This window comes from Macrosteles quadrilineatus, unplaced genomic scaffold (assembly GCF_028750875.1).
Source record: "Macrosteles quadrilineatus isolate MER2022 unplaced genomic scaffold, UCM_ALF_1.0 Scaffold_5__1_contigs__length_97177068, whole genome shotgun sequence".
Classification (NCBI taxonomy): Eukaryota; Metazoa; Arthropoda; class Insecta; order Hemiptera; family Cicadellidae; genus Macrosteles; species Macrosteles quadrilineatus.
The window spans coordinates 4,717,000-4,740,192 of NW_026542598.1; the positions used below are offsets into that span (position 1 = coordinate 4,717,000).

Here is a 23,193-nt window from a genome sequence, read left to right on the forward strand (position 1 = left end):
AACCAGAATCATGAGCTGTGATACAAATATTGAATATAAATAATGTAATAACCTTTTTTGTGCTCAATTTAACAATAATTAACGGTTTGAGAGAGAGTGAGAGAGTTGATTGTAAGCTTTGGTGGTTTGCCACATTTTGAAACTACAAAGTCTCGGGATGACCTAGCCTTGATAATTTTATTTATTTGTTTTGGATCACCAGACTCCCCAAAGATGTTCGTAATTATCAAACTGGCCAGTTTACAATTTAATCAAACAGGGACTATTATGTAGGTTTGTGATCTACATCACTCCTTGCTGATCAGTGCAGCGGGCCAATCGACTGCTGAGTCGATTATTGATAATTTTTATTTAGTATTTAATATTCATGAATTTAATGGGAGTCTATCCTCATGACCCTTTATCAACCCTAGCCTTCGACCGAGCACTCTGTTACCCCCATTTACGTTACACAATCAAACTCTCACTATTTAAAAAATGTAATACTGTCCAAAAAATTATTCTACACATGAAATACAAACGTTTTAAATAATAATACTGATGATGATAGAATCTGACTTTACATAGAATACAAAAATAATAATATCACAGATAAACATTGCTCTTTAAATTAATATACCATTTCAATTCAATTTAATAAATAATTTTCATTTGACTAGGTTCACTATTATAACTTAAATCCCTTGTATGACATGACCAAATTAATAAAACATTTTATCCTGGATCGTGACCATGTGCTCTAAGTAGACCAAATGAAACATGAAAATCTCAGACCAAACAAAACATGATTCATAACTTGTAAAACGAGTGGTACATGTGAAAAAATGTGGCAGATTGGCAAGACTATTTTAATACTAAAACACAAATAACACAAACATTTACTTACGTACACATGTCGACACATACACATTCATTCCGACGAAGATTCACGCGTACCGAACATTCAAAAACTGACTCGTGGTAATTTGTGACTTTTTGTCTGACCGAGCGGAACATCACGACACGGTTTTTTCTGGTGTAGGACTTATTAATTCTTGTTTTTTCGAGCTGGCGTTTAATGATTCAATTGAAAATACCTTCACGACGACCCGCTATTCGCTAGAAACTGACATTTGCTATCGATATGATGCATGTACGAATTTTCATCACGAACGCGAACAATCAATCCGGCATCTCAACTGTCTCGACTTAATACTAATAAAACACACCCCCAAATGCAATTCGGCGAAATTTTGACAATTGCGATCGTTTGATGCACGTACAATTTCCGCCCGAACGCTAATTTCCGAGCTACGAATTAAGATATTAATAAATTCGTCCTACACCAGCGACAAAACGCGACTTCACATGTTGACTACGCGAGTACTGAGCCACGAGTGACGAGACGACGAGACGACGAGACGCTTTGCAGACGACGCGGTTCCCAACGGTCTTCGTATCCTTCCGCGTTACGTCATGTTTGACCGACTTGTCCATTGCCTGTCGCGGATTTTAAATCTTTTGATTTAAAAATCGGCACAATAGATACGGGAAGCTCTCTAAGTTTTATAAACAAATCTACTGCTCTTAATTTAGGTATTCCTATAAAACCAGGTAGGGGTACTGTCTCAATGGCTACTACATCAATTACATCCGACATAACAGGTCAGTGCAAAGTAAATCTTGTCATTCTTGATCACTTTTACAAGCAAGTTAATCTTTCATTGTTACCAGATCTTTGTGCAGATATAATTGTTGGACATGATATTTTGAAAAACCATGCAAGTATTAAAGTAGTCTTTGGTGGCAACAAGTCACAACTAACCGTATGTAGCGTGGCAGCCTCAACTGTAGAACCGGTATCTTTGTTTTCTAATTTAAAACCGGAATGTAAGCCAATCGCTATCAAGTATCATCGCCATAGCACCGATGATTTAAAGTTTATTGAAAACGAAGTAAGTAAATTGCTTAAAGACGATGTTATAGAGCCTAGTATGTCTCCATGGAGGGCTCAAGCATTAGTAGTTACTACTGAAAATCATAGAAAAAGAATGGTCATTGACTACTCCAGGACTATAAATCGTTTTACATTACTGGACGCTTACCCACTACCTAGAATCGATGATATCGTTAACAAAGTTGCAAATTATGAGTTTTTCAGTACTATCGACTTGAAAAGTGCGTACCACCAAGTAAAGATAAGAAATGAAGAAAAGCACTACACAGCTTTTGAGGCCTGTGGTCAACTCTACCAGTTTAAGCGTATCCCGTTTGGGGTCACTAATGGGGTGACAGCATTCCAACGTGTAATTGACCGAGTTGATTGAGGCGAGTTAGCGTAGTGAACGAGCTAACCTGAAGGCAAGTGAGCGCAGCGAACGAGCTCCAACCTAAAGGTGAGTGAGCGTAGCGAACGAGCTCCAACCTAAAGGTGAGTGAGCGTAGCGAACAAACTTCATCCAGGACGTGATTGAGCCATGCGAACGAGATAATCTTGAAAATTAAGAATTTAAACGGGGCAAAGCCCGCGGGTTACAGCTAGTCATAGATAAAACATAGTCCCTTAGTAGATTTACCATCCTTATAGAACAGCTGAAGCCAATTTTATTGTTAAACTATAATACTGTATTAGTAAGATAATACCCCCGCCGCAGCAAACCTGCCGACTAAGCGAATTTCCATTTGTCTGAATTGATTTTCAATTAAATATATTTAAATAACATTAGGTTTAACGAACACCTAGGTTTGCTGCTACAAGGAAACTAATAAAGTGTGTTTTTTAGTAAAATATTGATAGCTTAATATAAAATAAATAAATTTAAGTTTGATCAAAATATATCCATAAACAAGCAAACTACAACATTTGACAATATTCTCCATAAGAATAACATGGGAATTTTAAATTTACAATTTTTTTAATTTTCTCCGTTACCAATTACCGAACAAAAATACTTTTGCTACTAAATTATTTGTTTTTTAAGCTCTTTAAAACAGTCTAAAGAGAAATTGGGAAATTTTGTGTTTTGAGGGTTAAAAGTGAGAAAAACCAATTTTTACACCATAAAACCCCCGTAAAGCCCCGTTCCCATGGTCCGATCATGCTGGTTCGCGAACTAATTCAAGTTTATCCCGCTTTACACCTTTAAACCAAATTTCATCAAAATCGAACAAAAATTACTCAAGTTATCGCGTTCACGGACGTATATATATATTCATACTAGCTGGCCCTATGAAGTTCGCTGCGCTCACTTGCCTTCAGGTTAGCTCGTTCGCTACGCTAACTCGCCTCCAGGTTGAAGTATGAGGTTCGCTGCGCTCACTTGCCTTCAGGTTAGCTCGTTCGCTACGCTAACTCGCCTCCAGGTTGAAGTTCGTTCGCTACGCTCACTCACCTTTTGGTTGCAAATTAGCTGTACACATAAATTAAAAATAAATATAGTGCTGCACCCTGTTGGTAAACCTATTAACTTTTTAATGCTATTGAACATCACAGAATCAAAATGTTTAGTTGCACCAGCTGTTAAGATTCTTTAATTCCATTTAAATATGAGTACTCATAAGGTTAACATGGGAAACTCCAGAGCCACTGGGGCGGAGCCCTATTGACGGATCTGCACCAAACTTCACACAAACCATCCTTGAATAATGCTTAATAATGCCTGAAAGTTTCATTACAATCTGTCGAGCGGGTTTGGAGTCCATAAAGGACAAACATACAAATATACAAACATACAAATATACAAACATACAAACATACATTGGATTTTATATATATAGATTTTAAAAATAGATATAAATAGGTACAACTAGAGGAGTATTAAATTATTGAGCGGAGTGAAGCGAAGCTCTTATACTACACTCCTGCTTTTGTTTTACAAATACTCCTCCTGAACGGCTAAAGCAATCTGCACCAAATTTAGCACAATCGTAGTGACCGACCATGGGAAGGTATAAATCTGAAATGGTACAAATCAGACTACAGGGCTTTTTCCTATGTGAATTCAAACTTTTGGAAATTTAACATGGACCTTATGGGTTGATTGGTTGCCATGACATTATTTGCGAGATAACAATAAAAAGGTAAACATGAGTCGCAACATACGGTAGTCAACGAATCATCTAAATAGCACATTACAAATACCGTACAGAGAAAAAGGGATGAACAATCGGATTAATATCATTGAGCATAATTTACTACAAAATGAATAACCAATAATTATGGTCGCTGGAATAAGGCTGATGCACCATTGACTTTAAATAATCTAAATAGCCATTCCATTTATCTGAAACAAATCTAGGCATACAGTTGAGTAGACTTTCCATTAATGTAAACTAGTGAATAGACGTACCATTCAATAATGTAGACTTTGAATAGGTACTGAAATTAGGAATTCCATTAATAGAACTAGGGGACCCATGCTGCTCCGCAACGTTAAAATAAATATATTATCCGAGAAATAATCAAATTTATGATTTTTGATTGAGTAATACAGTATCTTGAGCTTAATGATTTAAAGGATCAATAGCTCAAATTAAAGCCTATAAAATACTGATTATTTTGAGTCAAAAACATTAACAATACTGGAGCTATTGATTCGTAATCATAGAAAATCCTCATGAAAAATAATTTGTATTAAATTATTTTTAGGTTGTTCACTTTGCGTTTGCTCTAAACTCGTCCGATTTGAATAACTAATAGCTTAAAAGGAAGCCGGTATTTCACTGAAGGTTCTTGGAACAAAATATATAGGATTATTTAAATAATTATAACTGGTGAAAAACATCTTAAATTGAAGTAATCTTAAATTCAATAATGAATCAAATCATGTCGATGCATGATGGCAAATCTTTGCGTGCATGCCTTCAATTTGAGACCTCAATAATGAAAATCGGTCGGGTAGAAGAGCCAACTTTTTCTATAAATAAATAAAAATTAATTTCACTTACATCTTTGTGTGTTTTTCATCCACGTCAGTCACTGTATTTTTACTAGGTTTTGCAGTTTTGGTCGTTCAAAAAATTCAGAAGGTCAAAGCACCACAAAGTCAAAGTCGGTTTGTAGATGTCATACCCGCCAGTCGCAATTTTTCAGAATTTATCTTTAGACATTTCTTTTTCATAAACCGTACATTAATTTATTTTACGACAGTGTTTCGATCTGCCAACGGATCAAACTCTCTGTACTTCTTAACGAATATTCCGTTCTCTCACAAAAAGGTTAAACTTCTGCAAAGTTCAAAAATTGTCATAAAATCTCGAGGAGTTTGTCTTATTGAGTTCGTTGTCTGTCATTATTGATGATGCTTTCTGACATGTGATGTTTTCCCTTACAAAAAATTTAATAAATGTCACTGGCGTAGATAAGATACAATAATGGCCTCTAAGCTATTGAGTAGTCCGGTCCTTACAAATGTCTGCCACAACAATAACTAAAGTCAATCAAGAAAAATCTTTGGTAAAATCTTTCAGCATAAAGAAAATATCAACACAATACAAGGAGAAAGACACCAACCACCACAGAGAAGTAACAACAGGCAACTGGGTGTGCATCAATCATCCAATCCAATTCAAATTTTCGCTCCTGTGTGCTGTCTTCAACAGCTAGATAAATTAGAACAATTCGCTATTTCAGATAAATTGATACTATGTATGGTAGTTGTAAAAGAGCTGCTTGAAACTTTCAAACTAGCCTACTTTATTTTGATGTTAGGCCAATATACAAGATTTATTTCAATTTCAAGTAATGTGTACAGTATGTGAAAAACTTGCCTATTAAAAATACAGTAATTGGTATCATTTTCGAGCATGTTAACTATCCTTATATATAATACGTGAAGGCGATTTCTTGAAAACACTACTCCTCCGTTAATAATGGACGGATTTTTACAAACGACGTGTCAAAATAAAGTATTTTTTGTGTAGACGCCCCCTTTCACCAATTCATGTAATAAAAATCCTCGGGCTTTGCCCCACAGGCCATCAAAGTTGGATTTTCTCCCATAAGATTAACATGGGGGAATTTAAATATTTAATTGGAAACTTTGTCCCCACTAATTTGAGAGAACGGCTGGGCGTAGAAAATTGGTAGAGGTGTCCAAAGAATGGTCTTGGTCTGTAGATGAGATATCAAAAGAAAAACTAAGCAAAATCCCTTAGGGCTCTGCCCCAGAAGCCTTTAAAGATCCCTCCACAGAGTTGTTTACATTTTGGCCATGTGAATAATACTTTTTAATAAAACAGCTGTTCATTTTTAAATTGTATTTCAAACCACACATATTTATTGGGTTACTGAATTGTACCAAATAAGTATTTGCAATGTTATTTTCTGATTTTAAAATTAATTTTCCTCTTTATCATGTCATGTTTTGCAATATAACGTTCTATTACGAAATCAGTGGAAAATCCTTTGATCACAGAAATTCTTAAATTATTTCATATTGAACTATCTTATATCTATTGTACGGGTTGGTGTCTGTCTTTTTCACCACTTTTGCCGAAATTTTATCATATTATTCTACACATATCAAATATTCATGTAGAAATATCTGCTCTTATCGTGTCTAATAAAATCCAAACATAGAAACATTGCCTAAAATGGTACCCATCTTGACAAATTATTTGCACCTGCCTATATTACGGACTTTGGCGCACTGGGTTGGTAACATTATTGAAAATAACACGACATTTTGGCTGTAAAATATGGTACAAAGAGAAAATACTATTTTATCAGCTACTATCATGACAGAAAGGTCATATTCCTTTTAAACTAGACCTCATAATCCTTTATAAGATACGTTGATTTACAATATGTAAACGTCAATATATACGCAACAGCCAATTTACAGTATTTTTTCTTTTTGGAAATGTCCCATTGCTATGTCATTTGCATTATTTGTTGCCAATGAAGCCGCAAGACCATATAAACTAGGAGGTCTCTAACAGTTTAAGAATAAAAGCCAACTTCACTTCAAGTATTCCACTACACCTATGATTCCGTAGAGAGATTATATTGACAACTTTATGTTATTGATAAGGCTGAGACAACTGACATCCCCCATGTCAAGGAATTGCAGCTTTAACAGTAACCCCACAATAAATTTCTCATAACTATGCTAGAGGGTTCATTCATTGGCACAGAAGTACGATATGAACTGACGCGACGTGACGAAGGAAAAATCAAGCTTACACTGTAACGGACATACCTCCCTTTGAAGTTAGAACATTTCTTCCCAAAAAATATTTTCATTTCAAATCAAATCATATTACACTGATGAAATCACAGAAGTGTTTAACTACAAAAGTCCCACCAATACGATTTTAATACTATTTAAAGGTTCTTCCAAAGGAAGAGATATCATATAACATACTAATAATAACTCCGATGAGTCAAATGACGTACGGTATGGGAAATATTTTAATCATTGAATGATCAACCAAATTTGACAACACACTTACTACCCTTTAAACAATGCTAAATGTTAAAAATATGTATATTTCACCCAATTTATCGCAGTTAGATGAATTAACGTAAGCCTTGAAAGTAACCGTCGATTTCGACGGGTTTCCCCTAGTACAAATAATTATGATAGGTCTAAGTAGACTAATACACTATTCAATTTTTTCTATATCTTAAAATGTATATGCTGCATGTACTATGCTCCATAGTAAAGGATCTTTGATATCCATCTGGCACCTTTATAGGACAAATTGTAAAACACAAGATTTAGTTAGGGCATTGAAAATATTCATTCCAAATTTTCCTTTGCCAACCAAGATTGACTAAGTTTTAAGCAGAGGTGGTATTCTGTAAACATCATACATTTCTGTTCAAGTAAATAGCCTGCAAATCTGCGCCATTATGAACAAGACGAAAAAATTGACAACTCTTGTACAAAAATTGAAATTTTTAAAGCATATTTGATTACATCTGTTAAGAGATTTATTTTAATAGATTCACCAAAAGCAAACCGGGGTATTGTTTTTATTTTTCTAGTGAAACCCACTTAAGAGCAAACACATGGAAAAAGTGCTTTACAGAAATTTTTAATCTCAAAACTGAAACCAAAACTTTAAGATGCCTTTTGAGGTTCAGAATACAATTACTGGCTTCATTTCCGTTAATTGTGTTATGTTTGCTCTATTGCTACCAGTTTGTGTGGAAACAGTGTTAACATTATTATAGATGGTTTTGAGTATTGAGATTTGGTTTTGACACATCACTACAGTAATATATGAAGACTCAAATTGAATAAAAAATTAAGTAAACTGACCTGTGGTTAAACCAATCATCATATTATTAATTATTGCTGTAACCAAAATGTTGACCAAGGCAAACATCAATGATAAGTCGTTGGATACAAACAAATGAACATTTATTTTCTTTCTAAAATTAACAGTATAGTACAAAAACAGGAACAATTCTTGTGGTTCATTTATAAGATGAACATGAGTTTAAGGAAATGCATTAATCAAAATAAATACAAAATGTTTCCTTACTCTAATATCACTGTACAATGTGTACAAATTGAAAATAACAGTCTTTATCAAAACAATAAGCCTACTCAATTATAGACTTAGTCAACTTCCTCCATTCTAGAAGCATCTTCAGCATCTCCCTCGAGAGGAGGCATCTCAGCGTCGACCTTCTCCTCCTCTGCAGGTAGGGGTTCGTCCTCGTCAATGCCCAGACCTAGCTTGATCATCCTGTGGATCCTGGAAGCGTGTACACCAGGGTCCTCCAGAGCAAAGCCAGAAGACAACAGGGAGGTCTCAAACAGCAGCATGACCAAGTCCTTCACAGCCTTGTCGTTCTTGTCAGCATCGGCCTTTTGTCGCAGTGTGTTCATAATGGAGTGGTCAGGGTTGATCTCCAGATGTTTCTTGGCGGCCATGTAGCCCATGGTAGAGGTGTCTCTTAGAGCCTGTGCCTTCATGATCCTCTCCATGTTTGCTGTCCAGCCGTACTGCGAGGTGACAATGCAGCAGGGAGATTCTACCAGTCTGTTACTGACCACAACCTTCTCTACCTTCTTATCCAGAATGTCCTTCATTACTTTGCACAAGTTCTCATACTTTGCCTTGTCCTCTTCCCTCTTCTTCTTCTCCTCTTCGTCCTCGGGAAGCTCCAGACCCTCCTTGGTCACGGACACCAGCTGCTTTCCATCATACTCCTTCATCTGTTGAACCACATATTCATCGATGGGCTCTGTCATGTAGATCACTTCAAAGCCGCGCTTCTTGACACGCTCCACGAAGGAAGAGTTGGCAACCTGGTCCTTGTTCTCACCAGTGATGTAATAGATGTGCTTCTGGTTCTCCTTCATACGGCCAACATAGTCCTTCAGGGAGCAAGCCTCTTCACCGGAAGCTGATGTGTGGTAACGGAGCAAATCTGCGAGTTTCTTGCGGTTCTGACTGTCCTCATGGATTCCCAATTTCAAGTTCTTGCTGAACTGCTCATAGAACTTCTTGTAGTTCTCCTTGTCCTCAGCGAGTTCATCAAAAAGTTCCAGGCACTTCTTAACCAGGTTCTTCCTGATGACTTTGAGGATCTTGTTCTGCTGGAGCATTTCTCGAGAGATGTTCAGAGGAAGATCTTCACTATCCACAACACCCTTAATGAAGTTAAGGTACTCTGGAATCAAGTCTTCACAGTTGTCCATGATGAAAACCCTTCTGACATATAGCTTGATGTTATTCTTTCTCTTCTTGTTTTCAAAAAGATCAAAGGGTGCACGACGGGGAATGAATAGGAGTGCTCTGAATTCCAACTGACCTTCTACTGAGAAATGTTTGACAGCAAGATGATCTTCCCAATCGTTGGTAAGAGATTTGTAGAATTCGCCATACTCCTCTTGGCTGATATCGTCAGGGTTACGGGTCCAGATGGGTTTGGTCTTGTTCAACTCCTCATCTTCAGTGTACTTCTCCTTCACGGTTTTCTTCTTTTTCTTTGACTTCTCCTTGTCTTCATCTTCGTCTTCACCGACATCCTCAATCTTAGGCTTCTTGTCTTCCTCCTCCTTATCACCCTCTCCCTCTTTCTTCTCATCCTCAGCTTCTTCATCACTGAGCTCCTTGTCACGCTCCTTCTCTACGACAAGCTTGATGGGATAGCCAATGAATTGTGAATGTTTCTTGACAATCTCCTTGATCTTCCTCTCCTCCAAGAACTCAGCCTGATCTTCCTTGATGTAGAGGACGATCTTGGTTCCTCTACCCAGGGGCTCACCGGGGTCGTTGCGGACAGTAAAGGATCCTCCAGCAGAAGACTCCCACAGGTACTGCTCGTCGTCGTTGTGTTTGGACGAGACTGTCACCTTGTCAGCGACCAGGTAGGCAGAGTAGAAACCCACACCAAACTGACCAATCATGGAGATGTCAGCACCAGCCTGGAGGGCTTCCATGAAGGCCTTGGTTCCGGACTTGGCAATGGTTCCAAGGTTGTTGACTAGATCTGCCTTGGTCATACCAATACCTCTGTAACATGAAACAGCAATTGTTAAAAATACTGTTTATTAAATTCCAAAATGATATCTTAAATGACTGACAATGGTTGCACTTAATTAAAATTCTATTTTTATTCTCAATCCTTATATTGAACTGATGAACTGAGGTCTAGAATATCATACTACTACCCTCATAGCTACTTCAGGCCTAATTATCTGAATTGCAAGTGCTTAAAAACATATAATGGACTTAGTTTCTTAAAAGTTTCAAGGTGATGTCATATTAAGGATTTAAGCTTACTTAGTTGAAATTGCTTACTAACACAACAGAGCCGCAGCAAGACACAGTACGGTATCGTTGAATTAGGTTAGGTGAAAAACAATTAATTCCTTATAGCAACTCAGTAAACAAACTGGCCAGAATGATTTTTTATCATAGGTTTTTTAAGTATGGTAGAAAGTGATCTTAATTTGGAGTAAAACAAATTTAGCAACCAAGCCTACTGAGAGTTAACAAAGATCTTAAATGAAAAAACCCTTCACCTGCAAACTAAGCGAATTACCTTTAAACTGTAAGATAAATTACCTATTTAAAATTACATTAATTTTAATGTTTGCTTTTAAGTTATCTGCAAAATAATTGTAAGGAGTTCTTAGGCAAAGTTTTTACTAAATAAAAAAGAAAAATTGCCATAACTGAAAAGTCTCCAGCCTAGATATGAATATTATACATGTTTATTGAAGTTAAGCCTTTAACAGAAGTATTCAACACAATGGGAATCGAAGAAATTCCATTTTGTTAAAAATTACGAGAATTTTTAATTGATATCACTACGGTTCATATAAATTGCATAAATTATAGTGTTATTGAAAAAAAAAACATATTTCAAAATTTAAGTGGCAGCTCAACAAGTAGGCTATTAGGCCTAGTGGGCTGTAAATAAATAACAAGATGCCTAACACAATATTTATCTAAAAAGAATCAATATTCTGGGTAAGGTTTACTGCATTATGGCAACTTTGGACTTGGTTAATGCTAAAAAGACATGACATCACAGTTTAGTTAATGCTAAAAAGACATGACATCACAGTTTAACCAAGAGTTTAAGAAACCTTTGACAGTTAAAACTTTTTAAAATATTTTTTAGTAAGCCAAATGGGGAATACTTACGTGTCAATGATGGTCAGAGTCCTGTCATTCTTGTTGGGAATGATCTTGATGTAAAGTTCCTTGCCAGATTCAATCTTGGATGGGTCAGTGAGGGACTCGTAACGGATCTTGTCCAAGGCCTACAACAAACAGATGTACCAAGATTAAGCAAATAAATAGATTAGCACCTAAGAAGTCTTTACTCGCCTTTGGCTTAAGGGTTAAGCCTTTATTAGTAGCAACAGCATAATTTAGGGACAGAAGATAGTGTAGTATATCAGAGAAGTGCGAGTTCACAAAACAATTGTTCTTACTGTTCTTATCGTTCTCGTGCCAGCTCACCCCTTGCTTTACTGGATACATTCCACGCACAGATCCTATGTGGACAGGAAAATGCAAGGCAACGTCTTAAAGGCCTTGCATGTAATAAAATTGTACAACAAATTCAGACCATTCATATAAATTCAATAAAATAAGCACAAGTTAACATTTTACAAAGGAGAACAATTATAAATGTGAAACTAAATGTGGCATGTCATATTATTTCTTGCATGTAAAGTAAGTTAATTTAAAGTAAGGAATTAAATTACTTCAAAAACTGCTTCAACTTGTCTACAGTTATTACATAGGCCTAGGAAAATTGTTAAGAAAAGAAAAAAATTCCAAATAAAATCATGTGCATTGCTATATATGTGAGATATTTCAATGGGTCTCTCCCAACTGAGTTACTATTTCAATAATCAATAACTATTACCAAGTTATTATGTGATTAGGGTTAGGCTCGGTTTCTTAACTCTCTGTAACTTGGGCAAATAAATATATGGCCAAACACAGTTTATAGTTCATTTGTACAGGTAAAGTAAGATGGAGTCTGACATCTCGTTTTTCCCAACCTCATGTCATTGGGCAGTGGAGAGCTTCACATAGGCTATCCAAAGCCAAACGTATTATCCAAACAATATAATTATGGTGTGTAATGTTCTACTTACATCAGAAGAGTTTGAGATCAATTCTCGGAGGAAGATCTCTTTGTTGGAGTAGAAGGTGTTGATGATCAGGGACATCAACTGGGCAATCTCTGCCTGGAAGGCAAAGGTCTCGACCTCCTCTTCCTTCATGTCGACGTCTTCCGGCATCTGTAAAACAAGTAAAATTAAAATCTGCTACTCAGATTAACTTTGAGTTCAATAAAAACGGAACTAGGGGGGAATGTTCAATAAAAACTGGGGAGTCAAACGGCACTGGGGCCTATCTGACGGTTTTGACAGTTTATAATCCCCACAACAAAGAATAAAACAGAACTCGCTTCGTTCGTTTCCCAAGTATAACTAAAGGCCAGTTTAAGTTACATTTATTTGAGCACACATAAGTTACGAGTACAGCTCACATTCCTCCTCGAATAAGTGTCAAACACAAATTTACTTGCATGCTAGTGGTAAAATAACCTTTACATTTGGTTCTCAAAATGGAAACTATAACAGAATTCATAAGATTAAAAAACAAATCTTCAATTTTAAACTAGAAAAGATGTGCAGTGTTTGGCTGTATGATTTCAGCTCCGATTCGTAGTTCTCCGTGCTCAGGCCAAACCGTATCATCTATACTTATTTAATACGCAAGCAGGATTTTTGTGACAATTACTCCTCCGAAACTACTGAACCGATTGTCATGTTTTTGGTGTCATTGGAAAGAGCGTAGCGTGAAGTTGTGCAGGAAACTTTCTTTTTAGGGAAATAATGAGAGAGTGAGGCCCTGGAGCCCTTTAAAGTTTGGTATTTCTCCATAAGATTAACATTGGAAACAAAAATTGTTATGAAACTCCAGCTGTTGTCAGAAATCAAAAGTGAGAAGAAGAGCATAGGTTAATCCTAAACAGTCAATAAGTTGGCTAATATAGTATTATAACAGTTTGCTACAAATATTTACTTAGCAATTGCTCGAATTCGAGCAACAGGGACACTAGTTATTTTACAATTGTATTTCATTGACACATCAGAAGCAACTAATATACAGGGTGTTTCAGAATTAGTGTCGGATATTTTAGGGTATTATTCCTGGATAAGAAACATATCCAAATATCATATTTAAACAGCCCGGAAGTCTTTATTTACTCAAACAGCCGCCATTTTGTTTTTTCCTTTAATATTTTTATTAAGGAGAATGGTAAAACATACGGAATTGAAACTTTGCACAAACATTTCTGACTACTAGGCAAAGCTACAAAAAAATTATGAAAATTTTCCAAATACATAAAACAAAATGGCGGCCATTTTAAATTTTGTTTCTTAAATAACTCAAAAACCGTTGATTTTATGAAAAATTTACAAGAATAAATTTTTTTAGGTAATTTTATTACAAATCGATTGACACCTTAATTTTTACAATTGAACGAATATTAACTGAGATATGGCAGTTTTAGTGATACGTGACCACTGGAGGTTAGTTGTAGTGCATGCGGAGCCATGCATTGTTGTGGCAGACGTATCACTAAAACTGCCATATCTCAGTTAATATACGTTCAATTGTAAAAACTTAGGTGTCAATCGATTTGTAATAAAATTACCTAAAAAAAGTTTTCTTTGTAAAATTTTCATAAAATCAACGGTTTTTGAGTTATTTAAGAAACAAAATTTAAAATGGCCGCCATTTTGTTTTATGTATTTGGAAAATGTTCATAATTTTTTTGTAGCTTTGCCTAGTAGTCAGAAATGTTTGTGCAAAGTTTCAGTTCCGTATGTTTTACCATTCTCTTTAAAAAAAAATATTAAAGGAAAAAAAACAAAATGGCGGCTGTTTGAGTAAATAAAGACTTCCGGGCTGTTTAAATATGATATTTGGATATGTTTCTTATCCAGGAATAATACCCTAAAATATCCGACACTAATTCTGAAACACCCTGTATACGACTCCAACGAAAGGAAAACCAAGATATAAAACAAGAAACACTGTTAATTTTAAGTAGTAACATAAAATTGATAATTTTAAAAACATATTTCGAATATTTGTCTTAAATTGTGGTGTATATTTAAATATTGATGTAAATTATCAGCCAGATTCCTAGCTATGGTTAGGCTATGCATTCTTAGCTAAACGCTATGTACCGAAATCTGTTTTTTGTCCATAACTTGTTTATTTGCAAATCTACTTCATTATCTAAATATATAAAAGGCAAAGCCCTCACTGACTCACTCACTCACTCACTCATCACTAATTCTCCCACTTCCCATTTACCTAGGAGGCTGAAATTCGGTACACTGATTCTTTGGGCATTAAATAGGAAAACTAAGTGGTTTTTATTCTGATCGGGCTTTCGGGCTCCGCCCCAGTGGCTCTGGAGTTTCCCATGTTAAACCTTATAATTTTTCATATTTAAAAGGAATTAATGAATCTTAACAGCTGTTTCAATTAAACATGTAGGTTCTGTTCTATGATGTTCAATAGCATTAAAGTTACAAGGATTACCAACAGGGTACAGCACTATTATTATTTTTTAAATTTATGACTACAGCTTATTTGCAACCAAAAGGTGAATGAGCGTAGCGAACGAACTTCAACCTGGAGGCGAGTTAGCGTAGTGAACGAGCTAACCTGAAGTATATTTTCTGTGCCTAAAGGTGAGTGAGCGTAGCGAACGAACTTCGACCAGGACGTGATTGAGCCATGCGAACGAGCTCACTTATGAAGTTAAACGGGGCAAAGCCCGCGGGTACAGCTAGTATTATTATATTTTTGGAATCCTCATAAAATTCTGAACAAAGTGGCTATTTTTAAATATTTGTAAGTTAGTCCTATAAATTATAACAACTTATTGAGCGCAAACATACATTTTTTTCATTTATTTTAGGCCTATAATTTTTGAGAAATGTTAACCCCACAAATTGTTGAACGTTTTTTTGTAATGTTTTATATGTTACGTTGAAGCCCATAATTTTCAAAACAAAATGATTTTTTCACATTGTTTTTAAGTTTCTAAGATACATTTTAATAAAACCCTGCGATTGCGCAATAAATGGGTGAACATTAAGACCAAAACTAGAGACACTTGGAGGGTTAATAAGCGTAGGTGTAAGGCCTTGGTAACTTAGTTGCAAGTTAGCCTATATATCAAACTTCAGTCCTAAGGACTAACCTAAGTTACTTGGTCCGATCACAAAAAAAAAATCGGGTTGTTTCTTAACTGGGCTACGCTAAGATCCATTGAAACTATCGATTCGATTAGTAAACCTTCATGCGATTTTCTCCACCATCAGCAAGTTTGGTTGGTAAGGTTGGGTTGTGATTGCTTAACTTCATAATAAAAAGATACCGGTACCTACTTTTTAAAGCGCAACTTAGCCCAGTTAAGAAACTGTACCCAAAAAATCAGGTTACAAATAATTAAAGTTAGGCTAGATTTCTAGATGCAGAGCCTTGGAGGTAAATTAGCCAATTATGCTGTTTGAAATAAGGTGTAACTAAGGCTGCAATTTTTTAAGTTATTAGAACCTGTAAAAAATAAGCTAAGACTGTAGTAGGCTTACAGACTACAAATACTACCTAGGCCCAACGATGTAAAAACTACTGGAATGCGCTCTCAGTAGCACTGAGGGCGCTGTTTTCGGTCTAGCTCCCCCCACCATCTACTGGCAGTAGCCGACGCAGCCCATACACTCACCATTATAAAACGCGCATTTTTAAGTTGCTGCTCTGTTTAAATATATAGATATAAAATATTGCTAATACATGCCAAAAACCAAGATTCTACTACTATTCTAAACTTTATGTCTTCTTCTTTTCGTGCAGAAAATAACACATTTGAACTCTTGAAAACCCTAATAAGTTACATTTGTCCAGTTTTTACCTCAAATCTATGCTTGACATTAACGTGATAGGCATACTTTTTTATGACCTATTTTGAAAGATATATTGTCATTAAACATTGAAAGAAAAAAAATATAGGTACCTAGCGTTTACGTCAAACATTTACGTTACCACTGCGGCAAAAACTTAGCAAAATTATTCTAAATGTTTATATACTATTTTTTCAAATAATAAAATAGAATTTCAAACACAAATATTGTAGGGTAAGCGGGGGGAATTGGGAGGTATGTTTTACAAATGTATCTGGTTAGGCCACTTTTCCTATTTTTGTTGTTAAATGCCTACTTACCGGTAATTAATTTTATGTATAATACAAAAAGCTATCTTTTTCATGTTTTATTTTTTTCCCGCAATTCCCAAAAAAAATTTAAAAAATTAAAATGGGGGTAATTGGGTGGTAGGTCAACAATCCATAAACACTAAATGCTAATTAAAGTTGGGAAATTGGGTGTTATAAAGGAAACTAAAAGCAACATTTTTAACTAGGTTTAATAAAAAACAAACAAAATTTACCATAAATTTTGTGGTGACAAACATATTTTTCCTGAACTACACACATTAAAAAAAATCTTTAACCACAATTAAATATTATGGCCTACAGTTTTTAAATTCATAATATAAAGAGTACATTAATAATATTAACAGGAAAATAGGGACAGATTTTTCTCTAATAAGGTTTAAATTATGTAATATGGTCTCAAAACTTTAGAAAATGAGGCACGATTTTCCAGTCCTTCGCACGATATAAAACAAGGGATGCTGTATAAACTAAGTAATGTAGGCCTAATGCACTAGTTTACTACATCAGCTCAGTCGCTACTGCAGTCTCTATGCCTATTTAAGTAACTATACAGGGTGTCCACAAAAAATTTGTCATTAATTTCCATGACTTTCCATGACCATTTACCATTGATTTCAATGACTCACGAACTTTACACGCAAATTATAATATAACATACACACACAAATATAACTGCCTGGACATGTTATTTTGCAGAAAATACTGAAATATGTAATAACAGATAACAATGGAGTACAATAGGTACAACAATGAACTAAAACAAACCAAAAACTCATAAAATAATACAACTGTAATAAATTGAATTGTCGAACATTTGTGAAAAATCCTGAAAAATGCTAAAACAGTCCGGGTTACAGCTGACTAGAGCATTGAATGGTCCCCTCAAATCCATCCATAATTGGAAATTTCCATGACTTTCCATGACTTCTTGCCTATTTCCCTGACTTTCAATGACCAAAATTTTTTTCCATGACTTTCCATGACTATCCCTGACTTTCCAGAATGTGGACACCCTGCTATAATACGTAATTTTGTGACTTTTTTTTAGGTCTTCTGGGTTCAGTCCAATGTGACGTGAACTCACGGGTATTGGGTGGTATAGGGGTCAATGTCACATAATGATGAATTTTCAGGAAAGTCAAAAAAATTTTTTTTTACTTTTAAAATCGATATACTACTAGCCTATTACAATCAGTATTTACCAAGGAATAATGTATACTAATCAGCAGAGCTGAATTTTGTATACCTTAATTTATAACTCTATTTTTAGCTTGAAGGTCACACAAAAAATGCCAGTCGGTCACGCTGATGAATTTGCAAAAATAAAATAGTAAAAATGATATTAAATTAAAAATGTCATCATAAATGTTACTTATACCCCTCAAAATTCAAATAAACGAAACCAAAATATTTAATTTCGTTCAATTTGAGGAAATTTTAACAATTTGAGCTAACCTAAAATGAATTGGCTCTACTTTGCAGACGAAACTTTAGTATGAATGACAAATATTTCAACAGTGAATTGCAGTAAATTGTTGTTTGTACTGAAATATGATTGCCGGTATGGCATGTATCAGAAAACACATAAACATCATAATATAGGATAAGCAGTTAGTGAAATATATGTGTTTTGGTAAGCGTGAACTACTGGCGTTGACCGTGAACTACTGGCGCTGACCGTGAACTACTGGCATTGATGGCATTGAACAATGTATAACTGGAGTAAGTTACTGAAAAACACATCGAGAAATGGATATTAATTAGAAGAAATGTAAACCCAAATGTAATGTTTCAACAATATTTTAATGAAATCTTTTTTTTATGAAATTACAAACATAGGCCTAGCCTAACATTCTTTGGTCATTTGTGAAAGATTCATTTTGTTTAGAATTTGATGTTATAATGAAGGAACGACTACCATAAAATATTATACCCTAAACCTTATAGTTGTAAAAGAGCAACGACATTTAAAGTACAGCCAGTATTGTGCCAATCGTTCACGATATTCAACATCGTTCACGTGAACAACTGGAGCGTGAACGACTGGCAAATCTGATCTAAAATCTAGTCTATGAAAAGCTACATTTACTGCGTTGACATCCAATTTGAGGTTAGGTTCTAGGCCTAGAGACATTGTCAGAATATGCAATCCTTTTTATTGTAAGTTGCAAAGTTTGTGAGTTATTAAAGTGAACGACTTGAATCTTAATTAAGGTACTATGCATTTCTTATCTGTTTATCAGTTCATTTCTAAAAATCTTCTTAAAATTCACAAAATTGTTTAGCTGTGGCTACTGCGCAAACTCATCACAAGCACTAGAATGTGTTTTGCTGCCAAATTACGCATCGCCCCGTTACTTCTAGAACCCATTTTGTCGAAACGTCTTTGACATGCTGTACCTTGGGGACTGTCTTTAGACAATAAAAAAAAAGTCCCCATCGTATTTAGAATTTTAATACTGCTTGTTTTTGATAGCAGACGATCTCCCGATGTTTATAGTTCCATTATATTGCAAAATTGTGAGGTTATGAAGTATTTATTATTTGAGTGAACATTACGGCATTAGGCTGGGGACAGTGAACGACTGGCAAATTATGATAAACAGTCTTATTTTTCTTATTGAATAAATTATGATTAGGATCTAAAACTATGTTTGCTGGAAAGGTAAGGGGTTGGATAATAATAACAACACATTATTACTTAAAATAATATTTTTATGTTGCATTTGTGCCCAAAGGACTTCAAAATCACCCATTATGTGACATTGACCCATAGGGTTAATGGTATTGGTATAGGGGTAATTGGGTGGTAGTGGTGAAATACCAAAACAAAAACTCTAGTGTGAATTATATTCACAAAATATTATTATTATTGCCTTTTTTAATTAAATTAAGCCAAGGAAACAGTATTAGCTCAGTTTTAAAATTTACCACCCAATTTCCCATAAGGGGGTAATTGGGTGGTAGCATTTTTGAAAAAAAAAAAAAACAAAATTAGTAGTAACTTAGTTTTATTATGAAGATAAGTATTGTGCATGTTCTTTGGTATATTTTTATTCATTTTATGGTGAAAAATAATGTAATTTCACATGTATGAAAATTTTAATGCATTTTATATGAAAGATTAAAAAAGTTTGCATACAACTTTTAGAATCGCGAAATGACAAGGGTCCCTAAAACTATTTCCCTCCTTTAAATGTTTAAAGGTACAAATCTGAAAAGGTTTATGGCTTATTCTTGAAGAGATTGGCTGTCCATACATGTCATTTAAATGTTAAAATATCAATAAATAAAAAATATAAAAAATTTTAAAAATTTTACCACCCAATTACCCCGCCCACCCAATTCCCCCCGCTTACCCTACTTTCTATTTCTCCTTTGTAATCACTTATTATTTTACCATGTACAATTTGGAACTAGCAATATCAGTTGTCTAAAAACATCTACAAAACGGGTTTAGTGAATTTGTAGTTTTAAAGAATTCAAATGGGTTATTTTCTGCAATAAACAAAACAGACATAAAAGGTTTAACTAGTAACAAGAGTTTAACCCTCCGAGTGTCCATAGTTTAGGCCTTAATGTCCACCTATTTTTGGCCCCTTTGCAAGGTTTTATTAAAACGGATCTGAGAAGCTTAAAACAATGTTAATTCTAATGTTCTATATACCATTTTGTTTGGAAAATCATGGGCTTCAATATTATATATAAAACATAAGGAACATTTAAAAAAAAAAAAAATTTTTAGGTAAAAAAAAAATATAATTTTGAAAATTTAAAAAAAAAAAATAAGTTCGCGCTCAATGAAATTGTATAAATTATAGGCCTATAAATATTTGAAAATAGCCACTTTGTTCTAAATTTAATGAGGATTACAAATATATAATCATATAGCGAGGTAAGTTATCAAATAAATAAGTTATGAGCGAAAAACGGATTTCAGTACATAGCGTTTAGCTAAGAATGCATAGCCTAACCATAGCTAGGAATCTGGCTGATAATTTACATCAATATCACTACCTACTTCTTCAGGATCATCAACCAGCACTTCAAAACCACTTAAATCTTCTTATAATGCACCACGTATATCACTACTTTTGATTTTTAACACTAAAACAATGATAAACGTAATAAAACACATCAGTCATCGGTCCGGGGGAACCTAGCTGTTTACAAATAGGTACACGCACGTCAGCTGTCTGCTACAATATTTTCGGAACTAAAATGAATAGCGCTTAGAGACAGACCTCTGCAGAAAGCTTAGAATATTACGGAAAGAACGATACCTAACTCGATCCAGTTCAATCCGATTCAGTCAGTCATAGAGCCTTCGCCGTAAACGATGTTTGTGCGTCTTAAAAGCGACGCGTGACCCTACACAAAGTGTGTTGTGCGTCGTTTTTATGACGCGTGACACTCGGAGGGTTAACAAGCGTTAGCAATATTTTATCCCTATAAATTTCAACAGTGCAGCTAATAAAAAGTGTGTTTTATAATGGTGAATGTATGGGCTGCGTCGGCTTCTGCCAGTAGATGGTGGGGGAAGCTCGACCGCGCGGCCAACACTGAGCCAGCGATCCATGAGTTGTTTTTATCGTTGCCTAGGCCTAGACCACCTCTGTTATTATTTTAGCACAAAAACGACTTCGTTCTCATAAGTTAAACTTAGATGTGGGTAGAGTAACGAATAAGGGAGTACAGTTTCTTAACTGGGCTACGCTAATATCGATTGAAACTATCGATTCAATTAGTAAACCTTCATGAGATTATTTCACCATCAGCAAGTTTGGTTGGTTAGGTTAGGTTTTAATAGCTTTATTTTATAATAGATTATCTACAAATATTGATTATTAATCAGTATTTTCAATTCGATAGTTTTAATCAATATTAGCATAGCCCAGTTAAGAAACTGTACTCAACTAGAGAAGTTCAAGACAAAAACCAAAAACTGCATAAGAGAATAGGCTAAGTTTAACGCCCGCTTGACTAACATAGGCTAGGCCTAGCCCCTGCCTAGAAACACTTTAGCCTAAAACCAAAAATGTAACGTACAAAAAGTATCCTGTTGAAGGTTGCAATATTTTATCTTTTCACAAGATGTTTGAGTTAAGAATAAAATCATTGATAATGTTACTTACTTTGTAAAATGTAATAATTCACAGACGAAAAAGGCGTAGAATTCACAGCAAAATCACTCACGGACGACTCGCAACAATGCGCTTCGAACTTCAGCTGACTGAACGAGAAAAGCCGGTACGGTTGTATTTATAAGCTTGGCAACCCCTCGAACCCACGTGTAGGCAACTTCCGCTGTAAGCACCGCCTTCCTTCGAGAACCTTCTAGAATGTTCTATCAGTTGAGGTTTTAAATGGTTTCATTTAATCAAACGTGTACGATATCATCTTATTCAATCCTGAAAAAAACACTTGTAAATTTGTTTTAGTTTTAAACTCTTGTTTGAATCCTTTGTATTCATATTTTACGAAAACCTATAGTTTTTAAGTACTCATTCGACTAGCAATGTAGTAGCAGAAGTTCTCGAACGTTCTGGAACATTCTAGAACATTCTATCAAGTGTTTACTTTACAAAAATTATTGATTCGTTGTAATTGCATAGTGATATGTATGCAACCTTTTAAAAATGCCACGTTTCATGCTCGTATATTTTATTTCAAAGTTTCATTATTCTAACTAAGTGAAAATCAATTTATAAACTTCAGCTAACTTGAGCATTTCCGCCTTTTTCCCGGCACATTCAAACGCGGATCAATGTACTTGCACATCATTCTGTGGTGGACTGTAAAATAAATCTTATTTCTTGCAGAAAGAATCTCATAGCTTATATAGGTTGAATATATCTTAGTGCAGTACCGTAGAATGGGGTGAATAGAAACACTTTTTGACTTTTAAGCTTCTGTAATACCGATATTTTTAATTTTTAAATTTTCAACACTAGCTCATATTTTCGGTCTTGAACTCCTCTACTCAAAACAGTTATCAATTTTTTTTTCTTTTTAATCATTAAGCAGAAAAAAAATAAAATATGGCTGTTTCTATTCACCCCGCACTTTGGGGTGAATAGAAACACTGTGTTAAATTGATGATTGTTGCTTTTCCTCACTTACCAGGGGCAATAGAAACATGAAATTTATGCTTGTTAGCTTAGGTTGTTGTAAATAAAAATATTTAAAGTTAATTAACACATTTATATATAAGTACGAAGTATAAAAACGTCGTTTTCATAAACCCTTATCCAAACAAATCGGAGAACATGAATGACAATGGGTGAAATCAGAGTAACAAAATCTTACATAGAAACCAACTAAATGAAGAGTAAAATCAGACAAATCTTCCTCAAAATACAACACTCCCTTAAATCTACAAGTTTTACACGGCTTGGGAGTTGGAAGCCGATCGTACTACGTCATCGACTTTGAAGAGGGCCTCTTAATCTGTC

At 34.9% G+C, this 23,193-nt stretch overlaps 1 protein-coding gene across 1 annotated transcript; it reads right to left on the bottom strand.

Annotated features, from left to right (window-relative positions):
* Positions 1–8,334: 8,334 nt before the first annotated feature.
* LOC128994379 (heat shock protein 83) lies at positions 8,335–22,013 on the bottom strand. The gene is made up of 4 exons (XM_054418915.1): positions 21,874–22,013; positions 12,567–12,713; positions 11,599–11,717; positions 8,335–10,458 (listed from the first exon to the last, which is right to left on the bottom strand). Exons 2-4 carry the CDS (start codon positions 12,711–12,713, stop codon positions 8,553–8,555), a joined length of 2,172 nt encoding a protein of 723 aa, XP_054274890.1. The 5' UTR covers positions 21,874–22,013; the 3' UTR covers positions 8,335–8,552.
* Between the last annotated feature and the right edge of the window lie 1,180 nt (positions 22,014–23,193).